Raw genomic sequence first — 22874 nt, 5'->3', positions numbered from 1 at the left:
ATCTAAAATACTAGTAATGTCATTCACCACTTTCATTGTGGCAGTGATGGTGCTGTGTTTCTTTCTGAAGCCTGACTGATGTTTAGACAGGATGTCATTTGTACATAAAAACTCCTTTACCTGTTCACTCACTAGGCGTTCAAGAACCTTAGCCAGAACTGACAATTTAGAGATTGGCCTATAGTTATTTAAAATAGTTGCCTCCCCTCCTTTCAGTAAAGGCAAGATATAAGCAGACTTCCATACTTTTGGAATTGTATTTGTGCTGAGGGAGAGGTTAAAAAGAGAAGTAAGAGGTGGAGCAATAAAGTCTGCAGCTATCTTTAAAAAGAAAGGTTCTAAGTTGTCCGGGCCAGCCGGTTTCCTAGGATCTAGCTTAGATAAGGCTTCATGAACAACATCAACAGTAAAAGGGGTAAAACTGAAAGGGTTTTCCAGACCACGTTGTTCAGAGTCACAGACTGTGGTGTTTACAGAAGCAGAGTTAGTGACAGAATCAAATAGAGAACCACAGGACACAAAATGCTCATTAAAGCAATATAGCATAGTGGCCCTGTCCGATATAGAGCCAGATGCTGTGGTAAGGCACGGAGGTAGCTCATTACGGATCTCACCGGTTGATATAGATTTTATTGCTTTCCAAAATTTCCTAGGATTATTTAGGTTTTCTGTGGTAACTGACAAATAGTACTTCGACTTTGCACTTTTGACATTTGAAGTGAAGCTATTCCTTAGCTGCCTAAAATGCAGCCATTCTATCTCTGAGCCTGATTTCCTACCCTTTGCCCAGGCCTTGTTTCTCTCATGAAGGAGACTAGACAGCTCAGCAGAAAACCAAGGATTGTCTCGTCCCTTTACTCTAAATGTACACAGGGGTGCATGTCTATCAATGATCTCCATAAAACCAAGATAAAAATAAGACCATGCGGTTTCTACATCAGCACACAGATCGATTTTTCCCCAATCAAAATCAAACAGATCATGCACAAAACCCTGCTCCTCAAAATGTTTTATGTCTCTCTTGATGATAATGCGAGGTTTAACCTTATGGACCTTAGTGTCCCTAATTGTGGCTACAACACAGTGATCGCTCAGATCATTTGCAAATACTCCCACAGATGAATATTTATGGGGAACATTAGTTCAAATGAGATCAATTAGGGAGGATTTATTAGGGGACTTAATATTTGGGCGAGTAGGACTGTCCACAATCTGAGTAACATTCAATGAGATACAAAGGTTTTTAAAATCCTCTGACACTGCAGTTAACCAGTCCCAGTTAAAATCTCCAAGTAGCACTATTTCCTTGTAGTCTAGTTGTGATAAAATATTTGCTAGTGAAGACAAGGAGTCTTTGACAGCTGAGGGGGGTCTGTAGCGGCCCACCACCATGACCTGTTGACCCTTTGCCACTTCTATATTTAAGGCTACAAATTCAAATTGCTTACTGATCGATTTGGAAACTAATGTGGTTACACTGAACTTATTCTTAACATAAATTGCAACGCCACCACCTTTATTAGGCCGGTCGGTACGATACACATTAAAACCATTTAAGGCAATGTCAGAGGCCAAAATAGACTTATTTAGCCATGTTTCAGATAAGACAATGACGTCAGCGTCAGTCGAGCTCGCCCAGATACGGACAAAATCTAGTTTACCTAACAGACTGCGCACATTCAAGTGGATGAAACCCAACCCAGACCTAGCTTTCAAATCAGCAGGAGTAGCGATCTGACTATTACTACTGGGCGGACCAGGGTTAGGTTGTACATTTCCTGACAGTAATAACAACAAAAAAAACAGGCATCTTTTCCTCTTAAATGACACACATACATTGTCATCTAATTTAGAAACACCGGAAAAGTCTGCGAGAGTGTGATTAGAGCTTAAGAAGCAGTCCTGAAGAACCATCATCGCAGGAAAATAAAAAAGACAAACATATTTTGTCGAGCAGATTGACTGTGACAAGGCAACCGGTAATTGTTTGAGCAACACATCCGAACCTTTGCAGGGGATGCCCACTGCAGGTGGCAGAACAGACCTGAATCCAGTAGTCTTCTCAGAATGACTAGAGATCTTCTCATAGTCCAAAACAGTTAACAGGCACAGCAGAATCCCGATATGGGCCATTTTCCCAGACCAGCAGAGCATCCGGATAGGTGTGCAAGCAGGCCCGAAATGTGGAGGCGCTCCATTCTCCTCGCGATATCCCCGGTGCAGAACCTCCTCAGTACAGCAGGATAGGCGAAGCAGGACCAGCTCGAGGCGTAGAAGCGCTCCGGTCTCTCAGCGATTTCCCCGTGGTAAAACGTCCTCGGCACCGTAGAGCACGACAGGTGGAGCAGGTGGATACAGGCCTCCGCTACAGCAGGTGTAAAGCAGGCCGCAGCCCGAACGCGAAGCCGCTCCGGTCTCTCCGTTACGCCCCCCGGGGTAAAATCTCGCCAGGACAGCAGCACACGACAAGTGGAAGCAGGTCCCTGCCACAGCACAACTGGGCAGGTGGAAAAAGGGGGCCCAAACAACAACGTGCAGCCGCTCCGTCTCTCCGCGACTTCCCGGGAAAAACCTCCCCACAACAGCACAGGTGCACAGGTAAACCTCCTATCCAGGCCGACGGAAGAGAGGCAGCCCTGCCCCTCACTTTCCACGCTCCGTGAGGCGGATGAGAAAATGTGCTCCGCTCGCGAAAATGCGCTCCGCTCGCTCTGATCGACGAGTGTAGAGTGACGACGAGTAAACCATAATATGAATGTGTGCATTGAAATATGATAATATGAGGGCAACATGTATGAATGTGTGAGTGTAAATATATACGTGTGTGAGAGTGAAAATGTATGTATGTAAAAGGAGAATATATGTGTGTGAGAGTGAACATGTATGTATGTAAAAGGAGAATATATGTGTGTGAGTGAAAATGTATGTATGTAAAAGGAGAATATATGTGTGTAAGAGTGAAAATGTATGTATGTAAAAGGAGAATATATGTGTGTAAGAGTGAAAATGTATGTATGTAAAAGGAGAATATATGTGTGTAAGAGTGAAAATGTATGTATGTAAAGGAGAATATATGTGTGTAAGAGTGAAAATGTATGTAAAAGGAGAATATATGTGTGTAAGAGTGAAAATGTATGTATGTAAAAGGAGAATATATGTGTGTAAGAGTGAAAATGTATGTAAAAGGAGAATATATGTGTGTAAGAGTGAAAATGTATGTATGTAAAAGGAGAATATATGTGTGTAAGAGTGAAAATATGCTGCATTTTGAATGTCCGATAGTCCACCATTTCCACCAGAAATATCAAACATTTAATAAAAGTGAAAAACAATGAACAAGACTTAACGTATTCATCATAATTAATTATATTTATTTCGTATGGATGTAGGATTTTTGACTTTGTTTAGAGCAGTGATCTTCTACTATATGAACATTTTGGACCCAAAATCACAAAAAAAACGTAAAAACAGATTTTGAAAATGATATTATTTTTCATATAGGTAACACAAACATACACAACGAAACCATTTAAAACCATTTATTACAGACAGTAAAACCCGAGCTTATCTTTTCACCCGGGTCAATTGTTCTGCTCTGTCCAATTATGCAATGATATATGTTCATTTATGAGGCCATAACAATATGTTCCAACTGGAAGAGTGTTGAGTCAGTGCAGAAGAAGGAATAATCAATGCTCTTCTTAACAAAAAAACATATCAAAATGTCCCTGTGGGATTTCTACTTGGTTTCATAGGTTCAAACTGAATGTTTTTGCAGCAATAGTTTTATTTTCATTGTTTCTGTTCCTTGTGTAGGTTATTTTTTATGTGGTTTGTGTTTACTTTAAGGTTCATCTTCATTCTGATATCTTTAATCAAAGGGTTCATGTTCAGATCAAATACAATTCCAATGTTCTATACGATAGCTGTACACTATTGTAAATAATTTGACAAAACTTGACAGATTGTTTCTTCAAGCCAACAGATTTCAGGATTTATAAAAAGGTATATTCTATAGTTTATGGAGTTGTCAGTATCCCCTGTCTATCTTGTGCTGCTGGTCCAGGGGCCTGTACTACGAAGCTGGTTCAACCTAACCTGGATATGTTTGAGTTAGCCGGTTGGCCTAAGGGGGTCGTCATAGTGTTTGGATTTCCACCGTTTCCGCTCTGCTGCCCTAAGGATGGTTCTATTAGCACGCAGTGCGTCATTTAGCCAGGGAGCAGGAGGGGACTGACGAGCCTGCCGAGATGTGAGAGGACAGAGAGAGTCCAGAGAGGATGAGAGAGTAGAGAGGAGAGTTTCTGCAGCAGAGTTTGGAGGCAGAAGTTGGAACGAGTCAGAGGAAGGGAGGGCTGAGAGCACCGATGAGGCAAAGGTAGAGGGGGAGAGGGAACGAAGGATACGGCGGACAGGTGCAGGATGAGAAGAGATTAGTTTGTTATGTTTGGAAAGGGGTAAAGAGAATGAAATGAAGAAGTGATCGGATGTGTGGAGCGGGTTTACAGAGAGGTTAGAAGTAGTGCAGTTCCTTGAGAATATGAGATCAAGGACATTGCCAGCTTTATGAGTTGGTGGGGATGGAGACAGTGAGAAAGCAAAGGCGGTTAACAGAGATGTTAGTTCATCTATCTTCCCTGTCTGGAGGTTGAAGTCTCCGAGAAATACAGCGGGAGGGCCAGTTTCAGGGATGTGTGAGAGGAGATTATCTAATTCCTCCAAGAAGTCCCCCAAGGCGCCTGGTGGACGGTAGAGAACAACAATGGTTAATTGTATAGGATGGGTTACTGTGACGGCATGGAATTCAAAGGTGGAAGGAGTGAAGTTAGGTAGCTTGAAGAGGGAAAAGCTCCATTTGGGAGAGAGCAGGAGACCAGTGCCACCTCCTCTGCCAGTGGGTCTGGGTGTATGGGAGAAGAATATATATGCTGTGGAGAGAGCTGCTGGGGTGGATGTGTTGGATGGAGTAATCCAGGTCTCAGTGAGAGCAAGGAAATCATAATCACAGCCTCACCCCCCCTCCCAATTATTATTGCTATTATTATTATTAGGGTCTGAGACCAGAGGTCGGCGAAGACCCTATTGAAATCGGTCGGGCAGCGACCGATAAACCTCCGAAACACACCCAAAAACAGGGAAAACGACCGGCAAAAGCACAGAAAAGGTTCGGAAATTATGACGGCTGATAGGCCGCGCGAGGCCAGTCACATGGGTTTTGCATGGTTATCGCTTGCGAACAAACACAAACAGCTCCTCAAGCATATAATAAATATCAGGCTACAGCCCTTGTATATTTTATTATGTGAAGCACTATATGGTTTCATGAAAAATATCTATTGTTTATTTGTAGATATCTCCTAAAGCCTACAAATAAAGTGTGAAATGTAGGCCTGGTATTATTGAGCGATATATATTATACACACTGTTCTGCTTTCTGCACTGACCTCAGCAGCTGTTTTCACTGTAAACATCGCCTCACAATGAAAGCAGTTGTATTAAAAAAAAAAATAGCCTCACATCCAGGGGAGATGTGATTAGTGAGTAAACAAACGGTAAAGGGCAGAAAGTCTGATGCACATTTGATCATCTTAAATAACTTATAATCACAACAGCAACAGTTTGCAGAGCTGTACTTCGTTAACATAAGTCCAGCCATGCGTCACGCCTCTTTTAAAAATCACTGTTGACTGAAATCGACTCCGGAGAATACATCGGTTATAGCTCCTCTCTCCTCTCTCCTCTGCATCAGTGTACCCTCGGTTATAGCTCATCCAGAGAGAATCCTCTCTCCTCTACATCTTTGTACCCTCGGTTATAGCTGCTCCATAGAGACTCCTCTCTCCTTTCTCCTCTAAATCAGTGTATCCTCGATTACGGCTCCTCCAGACAGCCTCCTCGATAATCAATCCTCGACGACCCTTGAGAGAAATGTGTTTTCCTTCCAGACGGCGCGCCAACATCCGTTTCCGGGTCGCTGCCGGAGGACCTGGGAGTCTGGGACACGAACATTTGAGAAATGACAAACGGCTCATTTCCGAGGACTCGCGCGCGTCTGCTTGACGCCGGGACAACCGTCTGCCCTCCCCGACAGGCGCACGGACGCGAGGGCCCGCTCATCACTGCGACCGCAGTTTTAATTTAATTTATTTGTTCTATTGCTTTGTTTCCCTCTATGTCTCTTTCTGGGTGGTGCTTCATAGTCAGTTCTCTCTTTATAGAAAGTCCTCAGTAAATGTCCACCAATACTAGCAATTTAGGAATCGCTCATACTGGCTCACCAGTGGAGTTTGTAAGCTGGAACATTAAAGGTAGAGATCCAGGGTATTTGCTCATCTGAAACGACTTAATGCAGACATAATGTTTCTACAAGAAACCCATATGCGCTCCACAGACCAGGTCACGCTTAAGTGTCCATGGGTTTCTGAGGTGTTCCATTCACGGCCCGTCCACTCATCAGCGTGCGTTGACGCTTCCCCATTCACTTTGAATGGGGTGACGTCACTTTTAGCCGAAATGCATCGTGGGAAGCGACGTGGAGCGTAGCTGGCGTGTCTCGCTGCAAAAGTTGAGCAATGTTCAACTTTTGACGCCTCGGCGAGGCGTCAGCCAATCGAATCATATGCCAGTACAAGCTCTAGCAAATTAAACCGCTGCTTGTGTGTCAGGGGCGGGAGATTCATGTGATTGGTTGTTGGTCGAGTGTCAGACACGCCCGCCGGCAAGCGTCAGCGCACGCCGCTGTGTGGACGGGCCGTAACTCCAGAGGGGTTGCCATTTTAATTGGTAAGTCTGTTAATTTCACATCTTCCAAGTGTATAGCGATGACAATGGCAGATATTTAATTATCTCAGGCACACTGTTTCATGTTCCTGTATCGTTAGTCAATATTTATGCCCCAAATGTTGATAACCCACACTTCATGAACAAGCTTTTTGAATGTCTTCCGTCACTGCATAATAACCTGCTTATATTTGGAGGGGATATGAACCTCGTTGTCGATCCCAGTCTAGATCGTTCTTCTCCTAAAACGCTGACCGCATCACTCATGTCAAAAACTCTTTCTGATTTCATGTCCAAGAACGGCTGCGTTGACCCCTGGAGATTCTATACCCCCGCATTAAGGAATATTCCTTCTTTTCTCATATGCACAAATCCTTTTCTCGAATTGATTATTTCTTCATCGATGCCAAACTTATTACCAAAGTGTCGTCAGTTAAATATCACCCTATTGTAATTTCCAACCACGCTCCACTTTCTCTGGATATTTGGATTTCACCGGATATTTGGATTTCACCACAACCACGATACTCAACGCCGTGGAGGTTTAATACTTTGCTGTTGTCAGATGACAAATGTAATACATTTATTGCAATTTCAATTGATAATTTTATTACAAACAATCAAAACGACAATGAACCCATCTCTTGTTCTCTGCTGTGGGAATCATTAAAAGCCTACCTACGGGGCCAAATCATCTCTTATTCTGCGCAGTTAAATAAAACTCGTTCTGCCAAAATTAATGATATATCGTGCAAGATAAAAAAAAATAGATCAGCAATTAGCCATTTGTCTCTCATCTCATAACTACTGATGCAGAGCGCCTTCTTTTACGCTCACGTTCAACGTATTATGAGCATGGTGATAAGGCGAGCCGCCTTTTGGCCCACCAATTGCATCGTCAGGCAGCCTCACGTTTAATCCTCCAGATAAAAGATTCATCAGGCACGGTGCATACCGATCCTAGTACCATTAACTCAGTCTTTGGCTCATTCTATTCTTCTCTATACAAGTCTGAATCGCCATCCAACACTTCTGAGATGGGCGCTTTCTTTGACAATCTCAATTTCCCTACTATAGGTCCTGGTGTTTCAAAAGAACTTGATTCTCCATTAACCTCAGATGAGATCTCCCTCGCTATAAATAACATGCAAAATAAAAAATCTCCTGGCCCTATTTACTTACTGTACTGAGTACATTTGGGCTGGGTCATATATTTATTTCATGGATACGCCTTCTTTATACATCCCCACAAGCTAGTATTTCCACTAATGGCATTCAATCTCCTTATATTACTTTATCCAGAGGTACCCGTCAGGGATGTCCACTATCTCCTTTGCTTTTTGCGTTAGCCATAGAGCCTGTCAATATATCTGAGGACCTCAACCACTTTCACTGGGATATCGCGGCTGGGGATGGAATTTAAATTGTCCCTGTACGCGGATGATTTATTGTTGTATGTCTCAAGCTCCAGTAACTCTATACCAGCAATTGTATCTTTTTACGAAATTTGGTTCATTCTCAGGTTACAAAGTGAAGATTTCCAAAAGCGAATGTTATCCTGTTAACGCTCTGGCATCACAATTGAACCAGTCCGATATCCCCTTCAGATTGAGCCCCTCTGGCTTTATGTATCTAGGTATCAATGTAACAAGAACACTAAGTTCCCTTTTCGCTGCCAATATCTCCCCTTTAATGTCTAAAATCAAGTCAGACCTTCAAAGATGGAAGAGTTTACCTCTGTCGCTTATAGGTAAAATTAACACGGTTAAAATGAACATTCTTCCTAAGTACCTATTTATTTTCCAATGTCTCCCCCTATTGCTACGTAAACATTTTTGTAAGACTCTTGATCAGGTTATTTCTGGCTTTTTATGGAATGGAAAGGCACCCATAAGTAAATCTACTACTACTACCAATTTAGGAGGCATTTTAAGTTTACTTCTGCATCCACTTTAGCTCCCTTATTGGAAAACCATTTATTCCGACCTGCCTTAGCTGACCCCACTTTCTCTGTATGGCATGAGAAGGGCCTGAGGACTTTTAGAGAGCTTTATAAGGATAATACCTTTCGTAGTTTTACTGATATATCAAGGGAATTTGAAATCCCAACATCTCACCTTTTTCGTTATTTCCAAATTAGACACTATTCCAAATCCCTGTTTCCATCCTTTCCCCCTCTACCCCCAAATCAAATATGGGATGAGTTTCTTTGTTCCGATCCCCTTCAAAAGTCACTTATTTCAAAAATATATAACAAACTCCTGACCGATGACAGCTCACACACATACCACTAAAATCAAGGCTGCCTGGGAGGCTGAGCTAGGTGTGAGCTTGGGTGATCACTGGTGGGACACTGCTCTTAACAGGATTCATACGAGTTCATCCTGTGCTCGTCTCACTCATACAGTTCAAGGTGCTGTACAGGGTTCATTTCTCAAGGCACGATTGTCACAAATATATCCCACTGTTATTGACATCTGTGACAAATGTCAAGCCTCTCCCTGCAACCTATCCCATATGTTCTTCTCCTGCCCATTAGTGTTTTCCTTTTGGCAGAAGTTTTGAGGATATCTCAAAAATACTCACTGTGAAAGTCTGTCCCCATATTGCCATATTTGGGTGCCCAGAAGATTACAACAGATACAACTCGGGGCAATTTGATATTCTGGCCTTTACTTCGTTATTGGCAAGATGACTTCTTCTTCACTGGAAGTCCAAAACAGCAGTAGGCCTACATACTACATTTAAATATATGTGATTTGAAATGGAGAATCAGTTTGGACCTCCCCATAACCATAGAAAACACAACTATAGATGAAAAAAATCTCCAATATTCCCAAGTAAATACTATAAGTGTGAATTATTTTATTAGGACTTTGTTTAGGAGCGCATTATAATGATTGGTCCCGAAGTCACGCTTTTGAAACCAGGGTCATCTGAAACGGCAAGTTTTTGACCTGTGGGAGAAAAAAGAAAATATATATATCTTAGCCACTTTATTCAAAAGCCATCGTCACATTTGATAATTTGAGCCAACACGTGTAAACCTTATTGTACATTACTGGATAATGAAATCAGCATGTATGAGAGCATACCCTTCATCGTGTTGTCCTGGTCTGAACACTGCACATCCACTGGATTTCTAACATCACAGATGACCACCTCACAGTGGACAAAGACCTACAAGATATGAACAGATTTAAGGGTTGTTATAGACAGCGTACTTTTGTTTTCCAAAATCTGAACATCAAAAAATAAAAAACAAGACCATTTATTCTTATGACTGATAGTACCTGACGGTTCAAGTTATCCTTGTCTTCAGCAAAGGCAAACATAGGGACCTCAAACCGCTTGAAGTTGGAAGGATAATGAACTCTGCCCTTAGGCAAAACAGAGTGGAAGATCACTGGGTGCGGGTCCCTTGAGTTTGCACAACTGATGGAGAAAATAAAAATATTGTATTTGGGTAAAGATGTCCTAAAGTCTGCAACATTAGCACCCTATGATTTTTAAACCATCCATTTTGTACAGTTTGACAAACAGTTCACTGGGACAAGAAAACTAAATATATATACAAGTTACCCGTTAACAATGAGGTCCCATTGAGGGAGGGACATCTTGTCCTCCTCCAGCGTCGCCCAGCAGTGCGCCAGCTCAAGAGATACTTTAGGGTTGTAAGATCCCATCAGTTCCACCTCGAAATACAGCGGCTGTTGTAGGTACTTTGTGATGGGATCGTCCTCTACGCGGTGAAACGCACTGTAAGAGTCGTCTGAAGTAAAGCAGAACATGTTGGCCCGAATTATTAAGGATTCAGAGAGGAATAGAAACATTAGGGTACATAATGCAGAAGAGTTTAATTTGTTTGTAGTCAACATCCCAGGTGCCAACTCAGTTCATTGGTTTAAAGAATAACTTTATGAAAAAAAAAACATTCCAATTACTTAAAGTAACTAGATTCATATGAACTGTCTCCAAGTTACCCAAAATCCTGCATTTTGATAGAAAGTGTTATCCTGTCTCTTTGCATTAAGCTTTTTCAACGTGTTGACATGATAGAACTCTTCCCCCAGTTTCTAGCTTTGGGAGGACTTCAAAGACTTAAAAAATAAATCTAATCCTTGGCAAGCATGCGAGAAAAAGAAATAACACACAAGGCCTGAAGAACTTTCTTTACCCAGAGCAACTCTCATTTCAACCTGCATCTCGCCTCGTGCATCGTCAGCGTACGGTTCACTCCTGCGAGGTCGGCTGTTGAAGCCCATAGCCTGGTTTGTGTTGATGTCATAGTAACACAACACCTTAAGCCTGAAAGAAGAAAACTCTTAAGGGGGGACACTTAGAACTGTTAAATTGTTACCCATTGGCACCGGTAACATCTGGGATTGCACCATAGAAGGCTTTATCGCGTACCAGTTGACTTCCGATAAGGAAAATACCATTTAAGAGTCTTTAAAGTTCTAAGTTTTGTCACGTGGTTAGCCTACAAAGTCTCTGCATTTGTTTTAAAGTTGGCGTCAGACTGTCAGTTTACATAATGGTGAATATGAATGTTTACGGCTACAAATAACTGATTTTTTAAATGTATTGTATTGAAGTTCTCCCATCGAGTTACAAATATGGTTTTTGTAACTGAAAATAGGCCGCCTTTAACCGTTTTGCTCCAAAAACATGCAACTGTGAATAATGTCCAAGATGAGAATTTTTCTTTTCTGACCAAAAGTCTAAAACCCAATGACCTGAAGTTTATCTTGTTAAGACAAACAGAAAGCATTAAAAAGCTGACATTTACAAAACCGGAAGCACTTTGTTAATTAATCTTCCATGTCATTTTTCAAACAGCTTTGATAATAGATTAATCATCCAACCTTCAGCTTGGTGATTCTAAGTCTCGAGATACTCACTCAAACTCCGGCTCCTTCGACTGTGACAGCTTTCCCAATTCAAGTTCATCTGTGATGGAGATTTCATTCTCATACAGCATCATATTGGGCAAAAACTAAGAAAAGACAAATTGAAAGAAGTCGTTTCTCAGTTTTAATCCTACCGCAAACAGCAAGCTGTTCAGCAGCATGCTTTACCTTTCTGGTCGTCCCACAGGAGTTTGCAGTGAAGACAAAATAAGCGTACTGGTCATTGCTGTATGTGGGGCCACAGGCGGGGTCTCTGAGGGTGAGCCGTCGGGGGTTCAGACTGGGAACAGACTCCAGGGTTATAGCCATAGCCGTGATGGTCCCATTAGGGAAACACTCTGAAAAAGACGATCAGACATTTGTATGCATTGGAGATTCAAGCCTACATAAGAAAACGTATTCTCTTTAACAAACCAATTAGCTTTGTGACGAAGTTGCAAGCCAAGGAGAAGTATTGGATAGTTTTGTTGGTCTTCGGATATCTCAGAGTCACATCCAGTCTGCTCCTGATGGATGACGACTCAACAGCCTGAGAAGTTTTCAGAAACAATACATTATGATTTATAGAGGACTATCATCTTGACAAATGTTGCCAAATCCCTGCACATTTAAAACTTTGGTTAAGAGTCATACCTCGACCGTAGCATCAGCTGCAGAAGATGGTACAATCAAACTGAAATGTGTGTCGTTCCCCATGATGCCGTACTGCTGAGCCAGGCTCTCGTTCAGCATTCGTTTTCCCATTATGGTCTGAAAGTTGAATCCTTTGGTCCCGTATTTCACGAGGACATAGAAATTCTTATCATCACAGCTACCTGAGATAGAGGGAGGAGCTACAGAGGGAGGAGCTGCAGAGGGAGGAGCTACAGACGGAGGAGCTACAGACGGAGGAGCTACAGAGGGAGGAGCTACAGACGGAGGAGCTGCAGACGGAGGAACTGCAGAGGGAGGAGCTGCAGAGGGAGGAGCTACAGAGGGAGGAGCTACAGAGGGAGGAGCTGCAGAGGGAGGAGCTACAGAGGGAGGAGCTGCAGAGGGAGGAGCTACAGAAGGAGGAGCTGCAGAGGGAGGAGCTGCAGAGGGAGGATCTGCAGAGGGAGGAGCTGCAGAGGGAGGATCTGCAGAGGGAGGAAAATACTTTGAAACAACTGTGCTCGTTTTGTTATGAATTCCTCTTATCCATGGGTACAGACCTATGTCTTCCAGTTTAGCTCTCAGATATGCAGTGGCAGTAAATGGAGCATGCTTTGGCAGGACCAGGAAGCCAAAGGTCAGATAAAGGGTGTAAATTGTAACTCCCATTTCTTTCTGTTGGGAGAAACAGATAGTTATTAGCTGACAAAAGAAAAAAATAAACGCATTTCCCACGTTGAGTGTAAGGCTCACCATTTGTCCTACGACACGGTCCGTGAAGGGCACTTCAACAGTATAGACCTTGGAGCAACCGTTAGGGGACATGTTGTCAAAGACTTTAAAGCCTCTGGCAAAGCAGTCGGCCAAGGACAAAACCTCATAGGGGGACCTGATGTTCTTTAGCATTACATCATAGCCCACCGGCCCAATCAACACCTTAAACATCATCTCCTTGGGAACAGTGGCTGTAGGTCAAAAATGAAGAAATTATGGCAGGTTGCATTTTATGTAAAAAAAGTAGCATGAGTACCAAGATAATATGACTCACCGTCAATGACTTGTGGAGGTTGAAGCTGCAGGGGGGTCTCGACAGGGAGGAAGACTCTGTATCTCGTGTCCTCATTAGTGTTGTCTTCAGTCCAGAGCAACTCGAGCATCAGCTCATTCATATAAGAAGTGAAGTACTGACCATCCTGGGCATGACTCTGCATAAACAAACATCCTGAGTAAGGCCTTTCCTGAATAACATCATCATCTACAGATTAAAAGAAAAAGTGACATTTGTCTGGCAATGAAGCACTAGATGATGCAACAGTCAAACATACTCAAACGATCCGTTTACATTTGTTTTGTACATACCAACAGGATTTCAGTAGTGTTATCTTCCATGAAACAACAAAGTGTGAATGCTTGTTAAACTGTCTCTAAAGTCTAAAATGACTTTAATGTACCATTTAACTACGCCGATTTCTCCACTGTTGTGAGAAATTATTTAGATCCAAGAAATATAAACATCTACATTTTGCCCTTTTGTAGTATTTCAGATTTTTTTTTTGCATAGCTGCATGACTAAAACGACCTCGTCAATTTATGGACTAAATTGTTTTATCTAACCTTGATCTGGCAACCAGCAGCCCCAATAGGAATTTCAACAATGACGTAAAGGTAATCGAGAGTCAGGGAATAGCTTCTGGCCGATATCTCTGAAGCTTCGAGCTTCCTCCCATTGACGCCCATGTTCACCTCCAACAGTCTGAAGTATTTCGGGCAAATCAGAGGCGCAATGCGCCTCGGCAGGAACCAGCGGATTGAGGTTTCAGTAAAGAAAACCCCACCTGTACACCAAAAAATATATATATACAGCACTTAGGGTCTAACATGGAAAGTTTTAAGGAAAAGGGCTAATGTTTCCAAAATAGTGAAATCCTCAAAACATTTTGACTGAACAAATGGTTAATCCTTCGTATTTTATTTAAACAATCTGAAAAAAGAGAATTCAAATTATGAATTTAGCAGCTTTACAACGACATACAGTAACACATCCTTAAAGTATCATTTAAATAAATAAAGCACTTCTTCCTAGATAAAAATTCTGGTGGGGAAGATATTTTTGGCTACATTTTTAGAAAAGTTTGATATTTAAAAAATGCTGGAAGCAGAAATAATATAGTGGCAGATGTTTTTTTTAATTCCCGACAGTAAAAAGTGCCCCAAATTCCCAATGAAAAACACTAGAAGACATGACATCAGTGAGTCTCTTTACATTACCCTGAGCTCGAGGACAAGCGGCTCCTGCATAAAGTTGAGTCGTCAGCTTCGTCTTCTCAAATATAATCGAGGTGCTGAGCACAGTCATCGGCACACCGGCTACCTGTGGGGGGAGATTACACAACATGTGGATATAAATGCGTACCGTGGTAACATAATAATTTCCCTCCTAAAAATATGGGGGGTTATAAATAAGAACTCACTGATTTAAGAGTGCCAACTAGATTCCAGACAAAGTAATGCATCTGATTACATTATTGTATCTATGGCTGTAAGTGTAAGCAAGTACCTAATTGGCTGCAAGTGATTCAACAAGTCTGCCTGAGGGGAAAGATATCAAGTGAGAGTTGTTTGAATCTCAGTGAACTGCAGTCCACTTACATCCTTGGTGTATGTTTCACGTGAAGGATTTGGGCTTCGCAGAACCAGCCTAGTAGAAGTGCTTGAGATCCCATAACCATTTCTCTGGGCTTCGTCCACCTGCATGACCCTCTCCTCAGGAGTGAGGAACACCACTGTGGCGATTCTGAAGCCTGCGTCCATGGGCTGCTGTGAAGCAAATATCAAGACATTACATACAAGATGTTTCTAGAATAAGAAAAGAAGAAAAAAAAAAGGCAAAATTAGCCAATCTTACCTCAGCAGCTTTTCGGGGATCCGAGTAGGGGTATGCAGGCAGGTTATAATCATTTGGAGCTGCTTTTTTCACAGACACCTAGAAATGAGGCCACTCCATAAGAGATAATCAATCTCTGCAGTGACATGAAATGTACCGGCCTTGACACTCATACGAGGCATCAGGCCACTAATCATCTAGACGGGAACATGCCATGCTGCGTTCACTTGCCTCCATGTAGTTGGGTTTACAGATAATTTCCCGGGAGGCCCAGGCAGAGTAGTAGCAAGTTTCTTCCACCAGGTAAAACTTGTCTACCACATTGTCAGATTGTAGCCGCAGACCTAGTTTTGTTGTGAATGCTTTATCGTCCTAAAAACACATGGCAACAAGTCTCAAAATGAATTGCCACGTCAAAAGCAACATTTGGTGCTGCGTCACAAACTAGCATTCAGTCGTTTTTACCACATTTTGAGCAAAACAGTTTTGGATGGAGGCATAAATCACAGCGTTTCCCAGGTGGTATTTCTTGATGGTGAAGCCACACTTAGAAGATAAACTTGGCGTGAGGATGATTGAAGAGTTATCTGAGGAAACAAACAAGAAAAGTTTGAATTAAAAGTTAGATTAAGTTAAGAGAAAGCTATATACTTGAAATGTCAGCTTACTTATGACAGCGGACACTTCAAGAAAACTTCCTCCAAGTCGACTGACATCCACACGCAGCAAGTTTCCAAGGCATTTAGAGTTTATCTCTGGGATTAAACATTTATATTAGATAGCAGCACACAAGTGTGTTGAAAAATATCACAAAATGACAAAAACGTACCTATTGGGGGCTTATTTTGTGCCTCAATGTTAACAACTGCTACAAGGAGAATGAACCACCTGAAAAAGATTGAATATGTTTTAAATGTATAAAGAAAAATAAACCTTAATTTAAAATATATACATAAAAAAACAAAACTACAAACCCCAATCCAGCTAAACAACCCATGGCAAGAGTTGGGAGACTGGTGAATGTAGTGGAAACTTCTGTGTAGCAATGTAGTGGGAGTCACCGACTCAGGAAGGAGACAAGGTAGAGCAGGAGCTTTGATGTCAAACCACTGATGATTTTATTTGGAGTTTCGGCATTCACATCACAAGTCACAGCAGTCACGGTCTGACTGCACGGGTGGATTGCCACGTCAATTCTGGAGCGCCTCTCTCTTGCTAGCCCATTTAACTGGTTTCAAGAGAGAGTAATCAACATGTTTTGATAAGATAGCTTTAGACAGTTTGGGCACACTGAGTTACCTGCGTCCGCCACTTATGGCCTCGAATATGTCATAATCTGGAGTCCATAAACAACAAAGAAGGAAGTGTCCCAGGGCACCCACAACAAAGACCATCTGTGACCTAGTATTGACCGGTCACAGAAATGGGAACAATAACATTATTGGCAGCCTGTGTCCTTAAAGGACAGAGACAATAACATTTTTGGTAGCCTGTGTCCTTAAAGGACAGAGACAATAACATTATTAGCTGAAGCAGCCTGTGTCCCTAAAGGACAGGAACAATAGACGTCAAGGTTGGTCCTGTATGTCACATCTAGGAGTCTGAGATAATTGTTTCCCTAACTGTGAAGGTACCTGGTTTTTGCACTTTTTAAATGAAGTTGTTGAGGATGAGGGAGGGTCCTGCTCAGCAGATATAACCACACACAGGTGGAACACATTATTGCCTGATGAAGTGATTGAGCAGGCCTGTGTGTGTAATCTAGTCCCAACATTTAGGGCATTGAAGGAAACAGAATGGCTGACTGAGTGGGGAGGAGTATAGAAATATCTTTCATTAAAAAAGAAGCTGAAGCAATAATACTGAAGCATGGCCAAAGCAGTCGGATGAAGTTGTAAATGAGTGAGAACAGCTAAATCTGTTAATCAGCTACCCAGTTTAGAGATTAGTAAGTATTTGGCATGAGCATTAAGTTAATTTACTTATTTGTTTTGAACAATTTTATATATTTGGTATGTTTCTTTGCATATACTTTTACGTTTAAATACTATACATTTTGCTGATATACTCACTTACTTTTACTTAAGTAACGTTTCTAATGCAGGACATTTACTTGTATCAGTGTACTGTGGGTGGAATCAAGATGGACGGAAACAACTCCTAGTTTTGATGATTTAATCAAATCTAAATAGGTTGTTAACCTTAGAAGAAAAAGGACAACAACAATACACCAATTAGGATCACACATATCCCATACACATTAAATCACATTCAATATAATAATCACGCTTACTAGTGGCCTCTCCTGATTCCTCAATCTCAATGACGTTAATTTATGTATCCCCTCTATTTATACACATCAATAAACCCCACGAATCTCCATCCAGATTTAAAGTCACACTCACATAAACTGAACCCCATTAATTTAACCCTCATACACCCAACACAAAACCATGAGTTTACGGCACACCTCCCATTTGGCCTCCTGGTCGGATGACCCAAGGAGGCCACCAACCTAAATAACCTTGCTCTGGTGGTGGTGTCTGAAGAGGTTCCTTCTTCTTAGTTCTCCACTTCGGAATCTTCAACAACCCCGAAGCCAGGTTCCCCCGCAGAGGCACAAGTTTGACTTTTCTGTTGTCCAGGACTCTTGCCTCCCACTTTGCTTGACCCGCCGCTCGGCCTCTTCTAGTCAGCCATTTCTCTGCAGCTCGCCGGACCCATGCGACCACTCCACATAGCCTAGCTGAACCTCTCTAGTTTCACCAGGTTCAGAACAGCAATGCTCCGAAACTTCCCTTCCGGTCTTCTCTCTGTCAAGACTGAAGCTTCTTCCCTTTCGGAGGTTTCTGGGGATCCGCCAACCTTAACTAGGGACTCCTCAGCCTCTGCGTCCTATCCACTGGTGTCGTCATGGATAGGGGTTTTGTTTGACTGGGCTCTGGTGCGTATTACCGAGAATGCCTTTCTTTGACGCTTGCCCACACTCTCTCTGGCACAGGTTGCCACCTCCGCGGCCGACTTCATGGGCCATTCTTCTAGCTGCCTCACCAGGAACTCAGGTCCCCTCTGCCACTCTGAGTCCTCTCCCTGGTCTTCAGGAGTTGCTCCTCTTGTTACGATGTAAGTCTTTAATCGAGCTGCAAAGACCGCACCGCACATATCAGCTTTGACTATGTCTCCCTTTTGGTCGAGAGGTGTTAGCTTTGCCTTTGACTCCACCAACCTGACCACTGGCTCTGCTACTGCTCCGCAGTCCTCTGCCTCCCACTTTGGCCTGACCTGACCCATGGTTTGAGGGAGGAGACTCCGGTGCTCAGGATCTCTTCTACCCCCTCTGTGATTTCCTCCAGTCTCTTTGGGTCATTGTGGGACTTTAAGATATCGTCCACATAACTGTCCTCCTCCAGGACCCTGCGATCTTCCACCATGTGCGCGAAACTGGGCTGCTTCTCTGTTTTCAGGAAGGTGGCCTCCACTCCTCTTCTGTTGTTTGGAAGTCAGGCTGGGTCCTCGGTCCATGGGTAAGATGCGTCCCAGTGCGGAGTCAAGCAGTGTTCATCTTTGGCCATGTAGGACAGCCCCTCTTTAATCATGTCCAGCTCCCTTTCTTCTGCCAGGGTAATTTCCTTTCCTCCTGGCTGGCATGTGACGCAGCGACACCCACCACACTTGGGTTCACAGGCTGCACCGATGCTGTCCCACTTCCACCACTCGAGAACTTCTCTCCTCGTTGCAGTTGTATCCCTGGTCTCCGCCTTTACTTCCTGAGTCAGACTCTTAGTCTCTTCTTCCCTCAGGATCTCAGGACTCTCGACTACTTCTCTGTACTCCACAGCAGCTGTCCTCATTGAGCGAGCGAAGTGCGTTTCGGACTGGTGCATAGTCACTTTTATATTCTCAAACAGACTGGGATGTGCTCCGCCCACGGTTTTACCCAGTGGGCCCTCCCATAAGACGAGTTCTCCAACTATCCTCAGTCTTTGTGGAGCAAGTCTCCCCTCTCTGTGACTGATGAGAAGTTCAACATGGTCTGGTCTCTTCAGTTCGTCCGTTGCATCTCTCAAAGAACCTCTTTAGCTGTTCAGGTCTGACGCTCCGATGCACTTTAGCAATCTCCTCTAGGCCATAACAAACCAGCTTGTGAGCCCTCACAGTACCTTTGGGGGTCTTGACTCTTACTCGCAGGAGGTACCTCTTCGTCTTGACTGTCATGGTCATCCCTCCAACTCCATGCACGACCAGAGTGACTTCTTCTCTGCTCAGACCAAGCCTGTCAGCCGCTATGTGAGTGATGTAGTTGGTGTCTGATGCGAGGTCAATCAGAGCTCCGATCTTCTGCCCAGCGTTGGCAGTGACTTCCAACAGCATCATGATGACAGGGTGCTCGGTCAGTCCATTCTTCTCCAGAAGTCCACCTTCATACTTCCTAGCGCTCCTTGTCACTGAAGTCTTGTTGCTGTTACTGAAAGCTTTCTTGATCTCCGCCGCCGCCTCTGGGGAACATTTGAACAAGGCTAGCTTTTGTTCTTCTGTTAGCTCCCTTACCCTCTCGCTGCCTTTTCCAAGTTTCCCCTTTGGTAGCTGTTCCCATTTTGGACAGAGGAGGTAGTGGTGGTCTGAGGAGGTCCTCTCTTGGCAGTCTTCCCTGTTGCAGAGGAACCTGTCTGTGCACTCTTCTACCCCATCGTGACATCCAAGACAAATGCGGCATGCTCCTACCTTCTTCACAGCAGTCTTTCTCTCAGCCAAGCCAAACCCCTTGAACTTCTTGCAGAAGAATAACTTGTTGTTATGTTTATCCTCTCCACACACTGCGGTTTGTCCATTTTCTCAGATGTCTCCGTTATTTTCAGTTGTTCCAAGATCTCTAGAATTTCTTCTTGCTCCTTCAGGAACTTCAGAAGCGTATTGAAATGGTTGACTGGGGTGACACCGTTTTCGGGCTTAGCCCTGAAGATGACCCACTCTCGCTTCACCTGGTCGGGCAGCTTGCTTTCTATAGACCTAATCATCAGCGGGTGGTTGATGGCTCCAGGGTTCCCGAGGTCTGTGAAGTCTGCCAAAGCCTTTTCCACAGCTTGGATGAGGTCTATCACCTTCCTCAGCTGATCTCCTTTCACAGCTGGTATCTTCTCCAGTTCTGCGACGATCTGCAGTGCAATCGTGGTCCTGTTTCCATACCGGTTCTCCAATACTCTGAACATGTCTTCGACTGTACTGTAGCTGGCCAACTTGACATAATTGTTTACCTTCTTTATTTTCTGGAAACCTTCAGTCTGCTGGATAGCTACTGCTTCGTTTTCGCTATGCTAACGCTAGCTTCTTTGGCTAGATAGCGCCAAAATATTGTCTGTGTTACTCACGTGATCCGACCACGTTAGCTCCGCAGGCTTTGCTAGCCTCGGGCCTTCCCTTTCCGCCGACCGTTGCGACCACGGGGTTTCCTTGTCGTCCGGTTGTCAGCTCGACTCACGGACCGGCGCTCCTCGGTGCTTCGCGAGCTCCGTTAGCTTTGTTAGCTACACTCCGCTAGCTTCGACGGTCCTTGCTAGCTTTGCTAGCTTCGACGGTCCTTGCTAGCTTTGCTAGCCTCGGGCCTTCACTCCCCGCCGCTCGTTGCGACCACAGGGCTTTCCTGCTCGTGCGGTCGTGAGCTCTGGTAGCTTCGCTAGCTTCGTTAGCTCCTCTAGCTTCGACGGTCCTTGCTAGCTTTGCTAGCCTCGGGCCTTTACTTCCCGCCGCTCGTTGCGACCACGGGCTTTCCTGCTCGTTCGGTCGTGAGCTCCGGTAGCTTCGCTAGCTTCGTTAGCTCCTCTAGCTTCGACGGTCCTTGCTAGCTTTGCTAGCCTCGGGCCTTCACTTCCCGCCGCTCGTTGCGACCACGGGCTTTCCTGCTCATTCGGTCATGACTGTAGTCTACCTTCCTAGCTGTCTCTCGCCATCGGTTGAAAACTTTATCCCTCCCGATGCGGTAGTTAACAACTGTACTGTCTATCTCCCGACAGTATGGGTGGAATCAAGATGGACGGACACAACTCCTAGTTTTGATGATTTAATCAAATCTAAATAGGTTGTTAACCTTAGAAGAAAAAGGACAACAACAATGCACCAATTAGGATCACACATATCCCATACACATTAAATCACATTCAATATAATAATCAAACTTACTAGTGGCCTCTCCTGATTCCTCAATCTCAATTGACATTAATTTATGTATCCCCTCTATTTATACACATCAATAAACCCCGCGAATCTCCATCCAGATTTAAAGTCACACTCACATAAACTGAACCCCATTAATTTAACCCTCATACACCCAACACAAAACCATGAGTTTACAGCACAATCAGAGAGAGTATTTGTACTGTGTAGTATAAGAACTTTTACTTAAGTAAAATATCTGAATACTTCTCTTACCACTGCAAAGTCCCCAGCTAAACCTTAATAAGGGCCGTTGTAGTTCATGGGCATTATAAACATCACTCCTTTAGGCCATGACTTTCAATTTAGCAGGATGTTCAGGGTTTTGTATCATATGTGTATATCCTACTATAAGGGACACTTCTGCAGCAATGGAGAGTCAGGACTCAGAGAGACACGAGGAGAGTTGGAGCTTTGATGTCAAACACTGGTAGTTTATTACAAGCATCGGCCGGAGAATTCATATCAAAGGTCACAGCAGCAAAAGGTTCTGACTGCACGGGTGGGTTGTCATGTCAATTCTGATCAGCCTATCTCTCGATAGACCTTTTAACTCGTTTACAGAGAGTCAACTCACATATTGGGGGAAGGTATACGTGAACACCTGGAGACACTGAATCACTTATCTGACTCATTGGCTCTGTGACCGAGAGTTGACCGGTCATAAAACTTGTAATGTCAACAATAGCTGAGACTTCCCATTCCTTAAGACAGATAACAAACTTAGGGTTCGTCGTAAAGGTCAACAGGCAGAAAGGTTAAATATCTAGGAGTAAAGACACAATTATTCCCTCACACCTACTACATCATTCATTAAAGAAGGTAAAGTAAAAAGGAGGTGTAAAACCAAAACATCTAACAGAAAAGGATTTTACTTCTTCAGCTCCGTTGTACCCCCGTTTTTAGAGATTTGGGTATACGGAGGAAAAGAAAGAGGGTTTTGTTTTCTGACACTTTGGCTGCAGTCAAATAGTCCATTTAGCTTTGGAACCTTCCTCACCGAGTGAAATGACCTGGAAGTCCCTCAGTGGCAGCCATAATAAGTGCCGTTCGAATTCTCTAGATTAGGGGTTCCCAAAGTGTGGGAAGGTGAGCCTCCCCTCAGAGAACATACATTACATTACATTACATTGCATTTAGCTGACGCTTTTATCCAAAGCGACTTACAATAAGTACATTCGACCAGGAAGACACAACCTTGAGGAAAACAGAGTCATATAAGTACATCAGGTTTCATAGAGCCTAACATTTCTACATTTCAAGTGCTACTCAACTGGCTATAGATAAGCCAGTCCTGTATTAGTATATAAGTGCTCTGTTAGCAGTTCTTTGTTAGTAATTCTATCGCTCGAAGTGGAGTCGAAAGAGATGAGTTTTCAGTCTGCGCCGGAAGATGTGCAGGCTTTCTGCTGTCCTGATGTCAATGGGGAGCTGATTCCACCATTTTGGAGCCAGGA

General features: G+C 43.4%; 1 protein-coding gene across 2 annotated transcripts; it reads right to left on the bottom strand.

Annotated features, from left to right (window-relative positions):
• Nucleotides 1–9653: 9653 nt before the first annotated feature.
• Nucleotides 9654–16394, bottom strand: LOC117440146 (uncharacterized). 2 transcript variants are annotated; one of them, XM_071202018.1, is made up of 21 exons: nucleotides 16185–16394; nucleotides 16040–16098; nucleotides 15879–15965; nucleotides 15676–15797; nucleotides 15442–15582; nucleotides 15232–15309; nucleotides 14976–15143; nucleotides 14595–14697; nucleotides 13941–14161; nucleotides 13375–13531; nucleotides 13080–13291; nucleotides 12887–13001; nucleotides 12327–12811; nucleotides 12108–12222; nucleotides 11862–12031; nucleotides 11685–11779; nucleotides 10958–11088; nucleotides 10363–10552; nucleotides 10074–10215; nucleotides 9876–9960; nucleotides 9654–9737 (listed from the first exon to the last, which is right to left on the bottom strand). In XM_071202018.1, exons 1-21 carry the CDS (start codon nucleotides 16205–16207, stop codon nucleotides 9661–9663), a joined length of 2976 nt encoding a protein of 991 aa, XP_071058119.1. In that variant the 5' UTR covers nucleotides 16208–16394; the 3' UTR covers nucleotides 9654–9660. The 2 variants fall into 2 exon arrangements, with proteins under 2 accessions (XP_071058119.1, XP_071058120.1); XM_071202019.1 differs by having other exon boundaries at nucleotides 14976–15140.
• Between the last annotated feature and the right edge of the window lie 6480 nt (nucleotides 16395–22874).

The sequence above is a fragment of the Pseudochaenichthys georgianus genome, chromosome 24 (genome assembly GCF_902827115.2).
Source record: "Pseudochaenichthys georgianus chromosome 24, fPseGeo1.2, whole genome shotgun sequence".
NCBI classification, from domain to species: Eukaryota; Metazoa; Chordata; class Actinopteri; order Perciformes; family Channichthyidae; genus Pseudochaenichthys; species Pseudochaenichthys georgianus.
This window is presented reverse-complemented; position numbering and strand designations above follow the sequence as displayed.